A 15127-nucleotide genomic window follows, 5' to 3' on the forward strand; every position below is an offset into this window, starting at 1 on the left:
TCGATACTTGGCGTCTGTGTATCGATACAGTATTGCCACGAAAAATATTGCGATACTATGCTGTATCGATTTTTTCCCCCACCCCTACCAGACAGTCCTAAAGTCTTCACTGTCGTATATACAGGAGAATACATACTTTATGTCTTATTTAAAATCTCCAGATTTTGGATAGAGTCTTACCTTTTTTTGTGTTTAGAAGCAGAGAAATGCGCTGTTTCAACGAGGTCCTCTAACAATTGTAGGCCATCCAGAATCTTATTTAATCCATCATGGAATTACAGTGTCTTTGAAAAAAAAACTAAAACTAAAACTATAATGCAAAATGTTATTACATTATAAACACTCAACAAAAACATAAGCGACAAACAACAAGTAATAACCAGTCCTGTGTAACCAATAGTACAAAATACATTCTTTTATTCGTTCATCATTGTAAATACACAACAAATCAATGTGAAATATTAACACAGACAATATTTCGTGGGATATAAATCTTGACACCATTTACACAAACTATTTTGGAAATTAATGTGCTTGTCTTTCTATTTGGAAATATTCTTTTGATGCATCCAGTCTGTAATATCAGTCAAAGCTATCTAAGCCTTTCCCCTCTGCCTATACACACAGCTTTTATCATTTCAACTATCTATCCATCCCTCGTTACTCTTCTCACCTAGATCATTTTGCTGTAACTTTTAAGATTCATATTTTTATTATATGTACATGATATACATTGATTCTTAAATACATTTCCATTGTCTCCAATCTATTTACAATATAAGAGCTTATTGATATTTTAAATGGGTACAAAATATGTGTAGTTGATGCTCTAAAACATTAAAGCAAAAAGAGGCGAATAAAAAAGATATATTAACTACAAGTGGTTGTTTAAAGAAGTTGTACTGTGGGGGTGGGGGGGGGGGGGTCATTGTTTCACCTCCAATACAACCAAGTATGCAGTCAAATTTGAAAAAAACTGTGGCTGTGTGCCATCAACGAAATCTTGATTCAAACTGCAATTCTCTTTGAAATAATCAGGTTTGTAGAACGTTTTTGTAATCAATTTCTCACATCTCCATTCCTACTGGCTTTGCAAATGGAAAGAAATTGCACTGCCATAGTATCCTTGAATCCTGTTCATGTGATTGGAAAAGCAGAACCATTCTCTGGTCTGGTATCTGCAGCAGATCACTACCTCAGTGCAAACTGTTTTTAACCCACACGGTTGTATCACAATAGATTGCAGCTGTATCTGACAGATCAAACAAGCTTTCCACAATGGACACAATCCTTTATCTTCTTGTGGCTAAAAATTGGGCAAGGAGCTAATGTCCCAGATGAAACTCATCACTCTGATGTAAATATTCTTTCATTCTTTGGTTTAAGAGTATTATGCTTTGCATTGAAGTTCAGGATGCTGTTACACAAGTAAAGCTCTGGAGTGAACAGTGTATGCAATTAGCTCCTCATATGATATGACCGGTATTTTTGTATCTGGATATTGTTACTAGTTGCAAATGTCATTCATAGCAATAGCTGAATTCCTCAAGACTTAAAACAACAACAAGAACAGTCAGATATGGAAATTTTAAAAAAACAGATAACAAATCATGGCACATCCAGTAAGATATTACACGTCAGATCTTTGACTTTGGAGTTTGGTAAAGAACGTACTGTGCAGGAAACATATGGCTTTTCTGTAAATAGTCTATCTGTCTTATTATTATAAGTTGAAGCTTGATGAAAGACTGCTACGTCTGTTGCCTCCATCTAGAAAAGGTCCACAACTATCACAGCATTTACTGGCTAACTTTGTGGATCCCTGAATGTCACGAGAATGCGTAAAAAGTTTGTTGTGTTTGTGAGCATGCACACCATGAGCTCATTGATCTAATCTTGTGTGTGTGTGTGTGTGTGTGTGTGTGTGTGTGTGTGTGTGTGTGTGTGTGTGTGTGTGTGTGTGTGTGTGTGTGTGTGTGTGTGTGTGTGTATGTATGCAGGGATGAACCACAGCAAACACATTAAAGCAATCCCATTCACTCTCTGCTTGCCGAATAGCGAGCTTGAACCCACAAGAGTCTGTTCTGTCTCTTGTTTGTCTCTGTCTTTCACTCCTTCTCAATACAGCCACAACCTATCCTTTAAAAAACTTTCCCTGGCAGATGGAGACAGAGGCCTCTAGGCCAACAGCAGCTGCCCCCGCTTCAGATCTTCTGGCACATGTGGAGCCTGGACTTGGACGAGGAGGTGGCATCTTTCCACACCTTGCAGGAAAGGCCCTTGGCACAGTCACAGCGCTGGAAGATTTCCAAGCCGTGAGAGCCTTTCTTTCTCTGCTTGGTGCACACCTCTCCCTGCCTCAGCACCGGCTTGCAGATTTTGGTCCAGAAATGGCGGGCGCAGCAGTAGCCCTCCGAGCAATCGGATGAACGCAGGCAAGAGTCGCCTTCATGCCCTAACAGGGGAAGACAAGAAACAGTGCTGATCAGTGAGAAGCCAGCGAACAATGCATCTACAAACAGTATGTCAAGGTGACATATGTCTGCTCAGAAAAACAGAAACAAATGCTTCATCAGAGACATGAAAGACCTGCATGAAATTATAAATCATCCAGCATCTTGGAATTTTGCTGTATAGTGCTTCAGTTATATCAAGCACAGGAAATGTATGATTATTGTTCATTAAGATGTTATTTTTTCCATACGGATAAGTTTATGCAACGCTTTCTTCACGTTTCAATTCAGATTGCATAAAGTGTGGCCATGTCAGAGACAAAAGAAAAGCTTGAAGTTTTCAACATAAATCTAGCAAACAATTAGCTTATTCTGTATATTAACCATATCAACCCATCTGGTCTGAGTCTGATATTCTTGGCAGGATGTTAGCATGCTCTCATGAATGCATAATACGTATAATTTAGTCAAACCAGTCGTCCTGTATAGCTGACAAAACCACACTTTGCTGATTAGTTATTTTAATGTGAAGTTCCAAGCACCAGTATGATGGACTGCTAAGCCTGACTGCATTGCTTTAACACCACTGATTCTTTTGTGGTGGATTTTTCTCAAGCAGCGACTTGCATAAGGCCATTATAATGTAATTATGTTAAAGGAGAGGGAGTCAGTCAAGCACAAATAAAAGTAAATGGGCTTATTTACAGCAACTTTAAATAGTGCTGCTATTTTCACATTCATTTTAGCGTTGTAGCCTGCTGTCTTGAGGGTGCATTTAGAGTTGAGTGTCTCATTAAACGTATTGCTTGCTTTATGGACAGGACCTTACATTAACTTAAATTAGGTGACATAAACGCTAAGCATGGGGCTCAGAGAGTTATTAGCTATAATCGTGCCAAACCTGCATTCTGTGGTTTTCACTTGTGTATCACACAAGTGTGTGTGCTGTCATTGAAAGTGTTTGTATGGCTTTATGTAGGTACAGAAACAGCAGGGGTGTGTGGTTTCTTCCACACATGAGCAGAGGGGTAATTATCAACATAGTTTGTGGATATGCGTTGCCCATGAACTCTGTAGGACATGCAGACAGTGAACAACAGAAAGATTCAGCCATCGACAGCAGAAAAGATGAGGACGACAGCAGAAAAGATGAGAGAGAAAACGACCGTGACAGTGTTTACAGAGGGCATTGTTTCCAGTGGACATGTTTGAAACATAATCTCACCTTTAAGAGAATGCTTAGCATGTGCCTTCCCACCCTTCCTCCAGCTGTGGTCTTTGGTGGAGAGTTTGTTATGCTCATCTAAAGCTGAGATGTGAGGTGAGATCACACTCTCAGAGACAGGGACACAAATATCTGCAAAAAAAGAAGAGATCAAACATTTAAACAATTCCAACCCTGCTTACTTTGTCAAGAAACTACATAACAGATTGTGCAACCTGATGGCCAACAAGTTAAAAGTCAAATCAATATGTTAGTAGCTAATGTTGGTGATTGCTAAACGTGGCTTTTCATGAGAACTAACAACATCTGTGTTGGTCAGCTATGTAAATTGAAAACAAAAAAAACAATTTCTGCACAGACTATGCACAAACACACATATTCATGCCACTCACACTTTTCATGGATGAAACACCACTTTCCAAAATGTGACCACTGATTCCTAACCTCTGGGCATCAATTAGATAGAGTTTAACTATAGTTCAGGATTCTGTCTGAAAGCATGTGTTGAATTATGTTAATATACTGGCTCTTTCACTAAGTCTCTGGGCTAGATAATGTACAAGTCACTTTTTTTTCAGAATATTTGCATAAGACAAGAAATCAAATTTCTGAATTGTACCCTGCAGTCACAACATAACTGAAGCTAACACGCTCTGAAAATGTGTTTGTGTCAGGTACGTACAGTTACTGCAGCGATTCCCAGGACAGCACATGGCATCTCTATGGCAGCGCTTCTTCCTCCTGCGGCAGGTGAGGCAGCGAGAGGGAGCCTGTTGAGGGCTGTGGCAGTAGCTTCCCACGCTGCACTCCTTATCATTGCTGCATGGATACACCTGCTGAGGAAAAACATATGTTTACTCGGTTTATGAAAGATTGCACAAAACGAGCACACATTGATCTTAACAAATGCATGGTTAAAGTGCATGACTTAATGAACAGTTCTTCCTGAAGATAAAAACTAAACACTTTGTGCCTGACATAACTTTGCGTTGATGAGGTGGCATTTTCAACAGGCTGCACAGAGCTCTGACCCAGTGAGACACCAGACTCCATTTGCATGTACAATGTGGTAGGTGCAAGTTTGTCGGTAAGAATCAAGCACTGGAGTGCAATATTGGTGCAAATGTCAATACAGTCGCATCGCCCACCTGCTCAGATTACGTTAAAGGTGCATGTCACATGGTGCAGTTATTTTTCGTTTATTTCCGAAGCTTTACAGTGCCAAGCATGAGTAGCTTATTCAAAAGCTCATACCCTTTTAGTGAATAATACAGAAAATGTTGCCTTTGATATTTGACTTTGACATATTTGCCTACGGGTGATAAAACAATGTTAAACATACAAATACAAACGTGGCTTTGGCATAAGTGTACCAAATTCTCCTAATTTTATCATTCAGACTGGCCACTATTGATCCTATCAAACTCTGTTCAACATAATGTCATGAACTGTTTCACGACATTATGAACTGTTTGCCCTTTTTATTGGGCAGTGAGCTGGCAAATCAATGGGATGGCAAAATCAATGGGCACCATTGTTAAAGAGAAGGAACATAGTGGATTTTGTTGGACACAACCCAGCAAACCACGACTTACCCAGACCAAACACAGAAACTGCATAGCTTCTAATTCTATTCCAAGCACAACAGTTGCACCATGCACCTCAGGTCGCAAAATTTAAATTGTAGACGACAGGTTAGAGGTGTGTGGAGACACTCTACCCTCAGAAAAAAACCTTGGTTAGACCAAAAACAGGACCCAAATAAAACCCAACTCAAATGCAATTAATCATGTTAGAAAACTACAGATTTTACTGATGCCATTCATCTTCATTTTATATTGAGCTGGTGGCAGAAGTCTAAGCAGCATAAAGAGATCTGAAATCTTGGCAAATTAACCCCAAACTCTCTGCATGGCCAGATATATTGGTAAGTAGGAAAATATGTTGGTTGTTTGCTTTGGGCGAACTGACCACAGGCTGTGGTCCCTCTGCATCCAATTTTAGAGGACAACATGTTGTAGGGATTAACATGTCTCTCACTAGTGTGGTCATTTGTTTCAGGTCCCAGACAATAGAGCTATTAGAATTTCCAAACCAAGAGAAACCACTTCAGTTTCTCTCAGTTTTTCTCAAGTGTTCAGAGGCTTAATGAGTCTACAGACATAATTGAGGGGCAATTACCGTAGCTAATCATACTTCTTCATAGTCAATTTGGCAATGTTTTTGATTTAGTATTTCTTGTGTTTTCACTAAAGGGTTGGGACATTCTGCTGTGCAGCAACGCACACAAAGAACCTTTAAGTCTTTTCCGTAAGTGCACTGAAATGACCACCTTAACAAACACAACATCCACTCTCCAGAGCAGCAAGAAGCACAATTAAAGCCAAACTCACTTTTTCCATAAAAAGCGTGCGCACCAATGGTAAGTTTTACTGGAAGTTGATATACTGTAATTCCCTACACATGCAAGTCCCGTGTCCCTGTTAGACTTAGAGCATGAGCAACAGAGTTTGTTGTGAATTGTTTCACAAATTAAATACACTCCTCTGTCAAATGAAATAATGTTACATATTTAAGTCATCAAGAGAGAGGATCATTTTGAAAAGCTTTAATGAAACATCAATACTCAATACCAATTGAGGGGGACATAATGTTCAGGTCACTGTGTTTCTCTAATTGCTGCACATCTTTTATTTTAGGGCATTGTTATTACAATGGATGTACACCAATTCAAATATGCAGATCAGTAAAAAAAAAAAAATAGCAGGATATGGATTCTGACTGTGTAAATTATGTCCAGTGTAGACTGACATTAGAACAACATGTTTGGCTGGCCACCGGCACCACAACCACATTTAGCTGGCACTGCACTGACAGATCTGATTTAGTGTGGCTTACCACTGACAAACATGGAACAATAAACATGAGTGAATGAACAAGAAAGAGGTTTAAATCAGAGTAAAATCATTATAGCCACAATAAATAGCAAACTCCATTTGGGGTATAAAGGTCAGCGGAGAGGGGCTGCCATGCCAAAAGGAACATGCAACATGAATGTGCACCACATGTTAAAATTAACTCTCAACAATATTAATATTTCAGCACATTAAAAGTTGTTGCTCGATGTGCTTGTGCCTCAGAAAGTGAGCAAGATTAGACTTGTTGGACAGATGCCATACTGACTTTCTCGGGCTGGAAACACATGGAGGCAATGATACAGGCATAGAAAAATGAGCAGGAATATTATACTGAGTCCTCATTCATCAAAATGACAAATTCCCACAATGCAGATGCTTAATGTGTTGACGTAAGTCAGAAAGCTCTGATGTTTGATGGATTACAAATATTTCTTAATTACTACTGTGTTAAGAGCTGTTCTCAAAATATTCAAAGGCCGTATTTGAAAGGGACACTCCACCAATTGTACACATTAAGGCCAGTTTACTTGTCATGGGGAGAACTATTCAGCAGTTGTATACTGGCCTGTGTGGTTCTGGAGGAACTTTCTAGAATCTGAGAAAATAACTCCTAGTCCACACAGCATTCCGGGATGGGAGAAAAACATCCGGTTACGCTTTACTTGAAGGTATCTACATAGGAGTGACATGACACTGTCATGAACATGTCATAAACATTATAAACAAGTCGTTTATGACATAACGCTTCTGTCATTAAGTGTCATTCTGTTTTTGTCCTGACAAGTTAGGGTTAGCGGAAGGAAACGGACATCGGCAAAAATACATACTCAATTTCCTGCGGCACCGGAGCAATGTTGAGGATATAGACTATCTTGGCTTAATCCTAATGAATAAAGGAATTATTTTAACGGAGAGCCTATATAAAAAATGGGGGTTTGAAAGACATTTTCCAGACAGGTAGAGTCTAATACTGTATAGAAGCCATCAAGTTGTTTTGATAAAGAGTAGGATCCAGCCATTGACCATTGCATTTTTAAGCTCTCTCATGTAAGTCTCCTAACTTTATGGAAGTGCAACATTAAATCACTGGAGTAGGCCCTAAAATCTGAGCTCCTCTTTCACAAAAAAAAATCTTTCAGAAATAGTTTGACATTTTGGCTTTCTTGCAGAGAGTTGGATGAGAAAATGTATACCATTCTCATGTTTGTGCATCAAATATGGAGCTAGAGTTAGAACGCAATTAGCCTAGTATAAAGACTGGAAGCAGGAGGGAACAGCTAGCCTGGCTCTCTTTTTAAAAATATGCCCACCAGCACATCTAAAGCTCACTAATTAACATAATATTTCTTATTTGTTTAATCCTCAAATAAACAGAAATGTAAAAACTTAAATTTGTGGTTTCAGAGGGAGTTACATAGTGCAACTATTTTTTGGCTAACAATGGTTGGGCACGACAAGACAAGTCACTGCTCCTGTGCAATAAATAGTACAGCTCCCCCCTAAAACCATGATTTTCCATTTTCACATTTCTGTTTTTGTGTACAAATTAAACAAAATATATAATGTGTTAATGAGTGAGCTTTGGATGAGCTGTGGTTGGTGTATTTTTGCTATTGGTGCTAAGCTAAGCTAAGAGCTAGCAGCTCTAGCTCCGTTTCTAACACACTGGCTTTACAGCGGTTGAGTATTGATCTTCTCATCTAACTCTCAACAAGAAAGCGAAACTCAAAGTCCACTTAATATGTTTTCCAGAGCTTTTACCCACATCTTACAGTCTTTCTCAGCCAATGGAGTTTGTTCCACTGGGAAAGACCATTAAGATTAAAGGTTTTTTTTTAAATTGTTATTGGCAAAACTACTATTTTCAAAGTCAAGAATGAACTTTCAACTTCATCGGGGGACCTATTTTTGTGTCAACTGCTCATCCAGAGAAACATGTAGGCTACATTGCCATGGACTATTGGTATAATCACAGCTGAGGAGGGAAATATGCTGGAAATATGGTCTGAAGAGAAGTTCAAGAAAGTGCAGTGGGAGTTTTTTTTTCCTGACATGAAAAATATGCTGTTATCTAAATATGAAGACAAATGGGTCCGGCCAAGTGCAGTAGTACTTAATACTACTTTCTTTTGCTCATAATACTGCTCTGATTTTCATCTGTCTTTCTGGCCAACAGGCTTGGATCGATTACAGTGCATACTGTAGTGCAAAAAGAAGAGGGGGGTGAGAAGAAGAAGAAGGAGACTCACCTCTTCCATCAAACTGCTCAGACAGCCCTTTGAAACCCAATGATACAAGGCTGACCCCCAAATCACAGCTGATAATCTCGTCTTATCTTGTCATGTTTTAAAACGCCTCATTCGCAACTTCTGAGGGATGGGGCTTCATTTGGATGCATCTCATTTATCTCACATCTTTTTTTCTGTTGCTCCCTTATTTGTCCCACGGCAGCCTTTGCACATAAAAGCGCAGCCTTGGATCCTGCGCAGGAAGTGGGTTAAAAACGGCAGCCTCTCTTGGTATGCTGGTGAGACGATAAAGGGAGAGACAGACAGAGAGTCATAAGGGATGCCCCCGGCCCTGTCTCGTGCTACTCTCGTGCTGGTAAAGCGCCGTGGCTTTGAAGAGGAACCTTAAATGTGCAGGAACAACAATCTACAAGGGATTTACTGCCGGATATACAGGGCTTTGAACCCTTCCCCTGGTCTTTGGGTCCCTTATTTACCTCAATTGAGTCCTTCCAAAGCGCTGATATAATTCGATGGAAGTGCCCTGTAATGCAGTCTCTACTGTTTAGTTTAAGTCTGAGGGTTTAAAATTTTGGGACAGTATGAAAAGTATCAGGATAGTAAGGGGGTCAAACCTTATTTTTCACTTCGTAAAAACGCCTTATAGCAGCTTTGTTTTCTGTTTTCACAGAAATACTTTCTCAAAAAAACAATGACAGCATCAGTTGTTTAAGCATGTGCCCCAAATCTACATCTGTTTACGTTCAAGAGACTGAACACTCTTGCGGCCGCAGTAATTTTGACAGTAGCAAATAAGTAAGTAAGGTTATTATAGAACAACAGAGTCCGAGTAGGGAGGAGGTTAGGGTGGGTGGAGGGATCAACAAAACATCGGACTTCAACACAGGAGGCCGTTGTTCATTTCTCGTTTCCAGACAGAGTTTATGTTTTGTTTTTTGTTTTATACATGATTGTTCCCTAGCCTTAACCACGTGTTTATTATTGTAACCATGACAATGAATGTCCCCTAACATTAACAAAGTAGTAATTTTAACCCAAATCTTGATCTTTCCCAAAACCTAAGTTGTTTTTGTGCCTAAACCTTAACCAAACTTGAGCCATAGCGTTGTCACATCATAAGGCAGATTTTTCTTTTTTTCAACAGTGATTTGTAACTATTTTCAAAGCCATGGACAACGTTCTGCAGATAGGGGCGTCAGATCAGAAAACACTTCTATGTGTCGTTATAGAGGGCATGGACAAAGTACGTATTTTGTCGTAAGACTTAATTTAAACAATTTAAACCAATGGAACTTTTGGTGTGGGTCACCAATGCACACTAAATAAAACCTGAGACAGAACTGTTGTTCTCTGTAAATGGCAAAGTGCACTTTAAAGAACCATGAAAAGAAATATAAATTTAGGGTGAAAGAAATATTAAAGACCCAAACACAAACCCCACACAAAAAACAATAAATCGTATGTAAAGAGAAAACCATTCAAAAATAACCTGTGTAGAGTCTCAGAAAGAAACATCAATATATACATTTGTTAAATAAAAGTTGTAAAATCTTCACACGCTTAGTACACATCTATGTTTTTTGAGATCTGTGCTGTGATTGCACTTGACCTTCAGGAATCAGGCACGTAACCTGAAACTGTGAATGGTGTTAAGGAGTGGCAGGGGCCTTACAGAGTCAAATAAACGATGTCACTGAACAAACAAACTTCATATGCCCTAAAAGCACAGACAGCCGGCATCAGATTACATAGGGATGGCTGAACACAAGTCACTCGTACAAACCATGTCTTCAAACACAGCTTGGCGTCTTTCATCACTCAAAACACATGTGTTTATGGGCATGTCCCTTTGAGTGCTAGAATCCAGAGTTAAGTATACATTCTGAGTTGATCTTATTCATCGGACACGGAGAGAGGCGCATAGTCAGCCGACATGACTGCTCTCTTCAAAGACTATCAAAGGAAAGGGGAAAAGCTCTCGGTGGTAGTCTAGGAGGTGTGCTGCTCTAAAAGGTGTAATCCTGTGGAAAGAAAGGGCCACGGGTCTCCTCTCTCATTAACAGGTCCAACTTCAGTAAAGGAGGTTTCCACAGGAGACCCCTAATGGCTCCAGTGCAGGGCCCTCACAACACCCAAGGGACCCAGAGAATGAAAAGGCCACAGGACTAGAGACTGAAGCTCAAAATGAGCCGAGTGCTAACAAGCACTCCCACCTCTTTTCTCAGCTCATTAGGATCACTAAACATCCATTTTAGCTTAGAGAGGTGGGTAGGCAAGCCTGAGAAAGAGAAAGGACGTGTCTCTACTTTTATAGGCAGAGCCCTCAGACATCGCTTGTTAAAGTAATCTCTGTGTTGAATTAAATAAAGCAACTAGTTAAGGCTGACTGACCGGCTGCTGATGTTTTACAGACACGTACTGCATGAATGCCGCCACACTGTCGGTTCCCTTGTGGGTTCAGAGGTTAGAGTGGTGAGCACTGCCTGCCCGTGCTATCCATTTCTGTTGGTTCCCTTCCAAGGAGCCAACAGTGCCACCCACGAGCACTGGCTGTCAAGGTCTAAGAGGCGTACATTTTGGTTTTGTCGGTTCCACTCCAGTCAGGCTGATGTGAAAAGGGTGAGACAACAGGGGAAAAACACTCAGCAGTTTGCCCCGACTGAATGTCAAGGGATAGCCAAAACCTAACCCTGATTTGTGTGTCATTAATGTAACCTATATCGGCAAATGTTGTCAGCAGCTACAGGAAATAAAAGCCCATTAAGCTGTCAAATAACCGAAGGCTTTGAGCAGCGTTTTCTAATCTGATGGATAAAACACCAAATTATAGCCTTGTTTCCTGCTGCAGCGGCCCGTCTCCACAGGGTGGCTGTTGGACTCTCTCCCTCGATAATTTGCTACATTTCAAAGTAAACCACTGAGGGAGATTTTTTTTTTTTTTTGGGGGGAATTGTAATCTGTGAGAGAAAGAGCTGCTTTATACCATGTAAGATGTTCTATTCTCGTGTTTGACTGCAGAATAAAGTAGGTTAAAAACTAATAAAATTAGTAAGAGTTTTAAAAAATGGCCTTGTAGGTGAATTGTTCAGATTATCACTCACATAACTAAAACGCTCCCAATCGCTGACATCCTGATCCCACCTCCAGAGGTGTGATAATCTGCCAACTATTCCTCACTAATTTTAACAAACTCAACAGCATGACCACTTGAACATAAATCTACTTGGAGAAATTTGAGTTCAAGAGTTCCCATTTTACAAACTTACACCCAAGCCTTACTCAGCATTAATTCACTTCACAAATGCAGATAAAGATGAAAATAGTTTGGGGTGCCTGCTGTGAACCACTCAGTGACATGCTGTTTTGTGCTATGCAACCTGTTTCAAGGCATTTATCGTAATTCTAAAAAAAAATCTAAAAGGTAGAGTAATTACAATTAACACTAAATATAGACACTATATATATATATATATATATATATATAGTATATGTCACACTTACAGCCTCATGAAGAGAGCAGACTTGTTATCTTTGATTTATTCTGCTCGTAAATGGCCACTGCATGATGAGATGCAGAAGGTCAGTGCAGTTTGCTTGCCAGCATCAAGCCGCATATCTAGCCAAGGCTGAGCTGCGGCTGTTACTTTACAACCCTGGAAAACATCCTGGCAGCCAGAACACACACACACACACACACACACACACACACACACACACACACATATATATATATATATATATATATATATATATATATATATATATATATATATATATATATATATATATATATATCCCCTCCTGCTGCCATAAATGCTATTAGCCATCTTCATTTGGACACACTGCACCATGACATTTAACTTTTGTAACAGTTCGGTGGTCTCTGTACACACATATTGTTTCCCCTCGGTCCACTCTTCCAAACCACTCCATATTATTGCAATGGCAAAGATGTAAGCAGGCGTTCAAATTGAGGTCTGGCAGGGTTGCTTGAGGTTGGATCTCCTCAGAGGAGAGAAAGTGGCTTTTCCATAAAGCGCTGCTCTCAGCACTACACGCTTCACAGATATCCAACACTATCACTACTGCACGTGATATTACAGACAGTTGAACAGGCCAAATGTAAACACAAGTTGGTGTTACAGTAAATCTAGAGGGTGAGACCATCAGGCAAAAAAAAACAAGCGTAATCAGCTGTTTCAGTGTGTTGATAAACAGACTGCTGTGTAGGATGTGATGGAAATGTGGCAGTGCCATCTGCTGCTCAAAAAGATACTCTGAGGTCAACACAATCAGACTCCTGCATGTTTAATTAAAACGTAGATTTGGTGGTAATCCTTCTGGAAATGAAGGCCTGCTGGCTTTTGTCAGTTTTTTTGTTTGACTGATGTTCCAATTTCTTTTCCACATCAGTATCCGTTTCCCTCTTCAAAAAATAAACTTGAAAAAAAAAAAAATAATTAGGTACACAGAGAACTTTACCCGGCCAAGCAATAAATGTACAGCTCTAATTTCACACTAGATAAAAATCACTCGTAATGTTCACAACTTTTACGTTTTTCAGAAAGAAACCTGCCAAATCTTAAACATTTTTGATCTCACATTTGCTGTCAAACTACAGAAATATGGCACTTTGTTGAAACAGCAGGAATTGATAACTCTTTGAGTGGGTATTAAGTGGTTGGTAAGAGTATCCCTCAGAGGCCCCACAGTAAGATTCTCATAATCCCAGCAAGCGTCTGGACCACTTTAATGACACTAAGACCCAGACAGAAAATGAACCTAAGTGTTAACTTTTTCTCACATTTCTACTGGCATTAATGATTTACTGTGGAAGTGCGCTGCACCCAACTGTGGCGTCAGGTCTGAAAGGCAATTAGGGTTTATGAGGGGTCCAATCCCTGCAATTTCCAATAACTATTCACACGTGAGAAAGCTCTTTTAAGTCATAGGGCTATTTTACTTATACACCTCAACATACTCCATAGCCAACGTTTTGGAGACTTACCGCACAATTACGGACGCTTATCTGTATCAACTCATAAAGTCATTTCAATGAAAAAAACTGTTCTTCCTTGTCATGCTCATTATAATAAGTGAACACTACATTTGGAATCGTCAAAATGCCATTACCGCTAATAATAAATGATTCCACTGGCTCTAATCCTTCTACCCAATTTCAGGCTTTGCGTAATAGGGCTGGCATATGCATTTATAAGTCCTCAGACAATTAAATACTTAAAATTACCTGCGCAAGGACGTTATATTTCTTGGTGATCCCAAGGTGGACAGCGGCGGTGCGGTTTGGAGCAAGTGTAGGTGTCTCTTCCAACAGAGCAGGCTTGATTAAGTTCGCCTTCGGACGCGCCTCTGATACCTGGGATGTCCCCGTCTTCAGTGTAGCGACGATAAGCATCACAACACAGCATCTATTCCAAGTTAAGGCGAGCATCCTTGAAAAAAAAAATACTGAAATACCAAAAAGTGCCGCAAAAATGAAGTTTCTCAATGAGATGCGTTCGCCCTGTCAGTGTCCATGCGTCACGTTTGCCCGTCTACAAGACATAGAAGCCAAGATTTGTTCCTGAAAATCAGATATTCAGAAGAATAATTGCCATCGACACAGTTATCTGAACACAGAGAGCGCAGTGTAGAAAGGGAAACAGTGAAGAAGTGGATTTGTTAAAACGCTGATGCTCTGAGGGTCAGAAAGAAATTTGACAAGAGATTTCCTCTCTGTCACTGTCTGGCTGTGAGTGAACACTTAGTCCTGCAGCCGGGTGTTTTATGATCTCGGATACTTTCTTTTTATAGGATTCTAATGAGTTTGCTTCCTCCGCCCCTATTCACAACTGACAAAGAAAGAAACTGATCTGTGTGCGGCTCTGCTGCGTACACATTGTCGTCTCGACACCGGCACCAGGAACCCCGTTGGGAAAAAGCTATAAAATTATACACTGTGTATTTTAACTGGGCGCTTGACCCTTTTTACTGCGAGGCGGTTGGGCGAGAAGGAAACGGAAAAAAGTCAGAGTTAGGCTGCATTTAAGGGGGGTTGTAGGTAAGGTGGAACATTTTCCATGATCACAAGAATAGATTTGTGTTTCTAGGTAATTGTATTCGTGAGGATAAATGTAAAATAAAAAATATCACCTCAAAAGCAAAACGCATCTTTATTTAGACCTGGATTAGGCTTGTCATTGAAATGATGTCCTGACCAATGTGAAATGTAAATAAGCAGGAGGTGGTTCAGGGTCCATTTAACCAGCATTCCGGAATAAC

General features: G+C 40.0%; 1 protein-coding gene across 2 annotated transcripts; it reads right to left on the reverse strand.

Annotated features, from left to right (window-relative positions):
- Positions 1 to 390: 390 nt before the first annotated feature.
- dkk2 (dickkopf WNT signaling pathway inhibitor 2) lies at positions 391 to 14695 on the reverse strand. Of its 2 annotated transcripts, none has more exons than XM_028600879.1 (4): positions 14094 to 14695; positions 4361 to 4511; positions 3679 to 3810; positions 391 to 2455 (listed from the first exon to the last, which is right to left on the reverse strand). In XM_028600879.1, the coding sequence occupies exons 1-4, from the start codon at positions 14295 to 14297 to the stop codon at positions 2205 to 2207; spliced, it is 738 nt and encodes a 245-aa protein (XP_028456680.1). In that variant the 5' UTR covers positions 14298 to 14695; the 3' UTR covers positions 391 to 2204. The 2 variants fall into 2 exon arrangements, with proteins under 2 accessions (XP_028456680.1, XP_028456672.1); XM_028600871.1 differs by having other exon boundaries at positions 4361 to 4514.
- Positions 14696 to 15127: the final 432 nt, after the last annotated feature.

The sequence above is a fragment of the Perca flavescens genome, chromosome 2, assembly GCF_004354835.1.
Source record: "Perca flavescens isolate YP-PL-M2 chromosome 2, PFLA_1.0, whole genome shotgun sequence".
Lineage (NCBI taxonomy): Eukaryota > Metazoa > Chordata > Actinopteri > Perciformes > Percidae > Perca > Perca flavescens.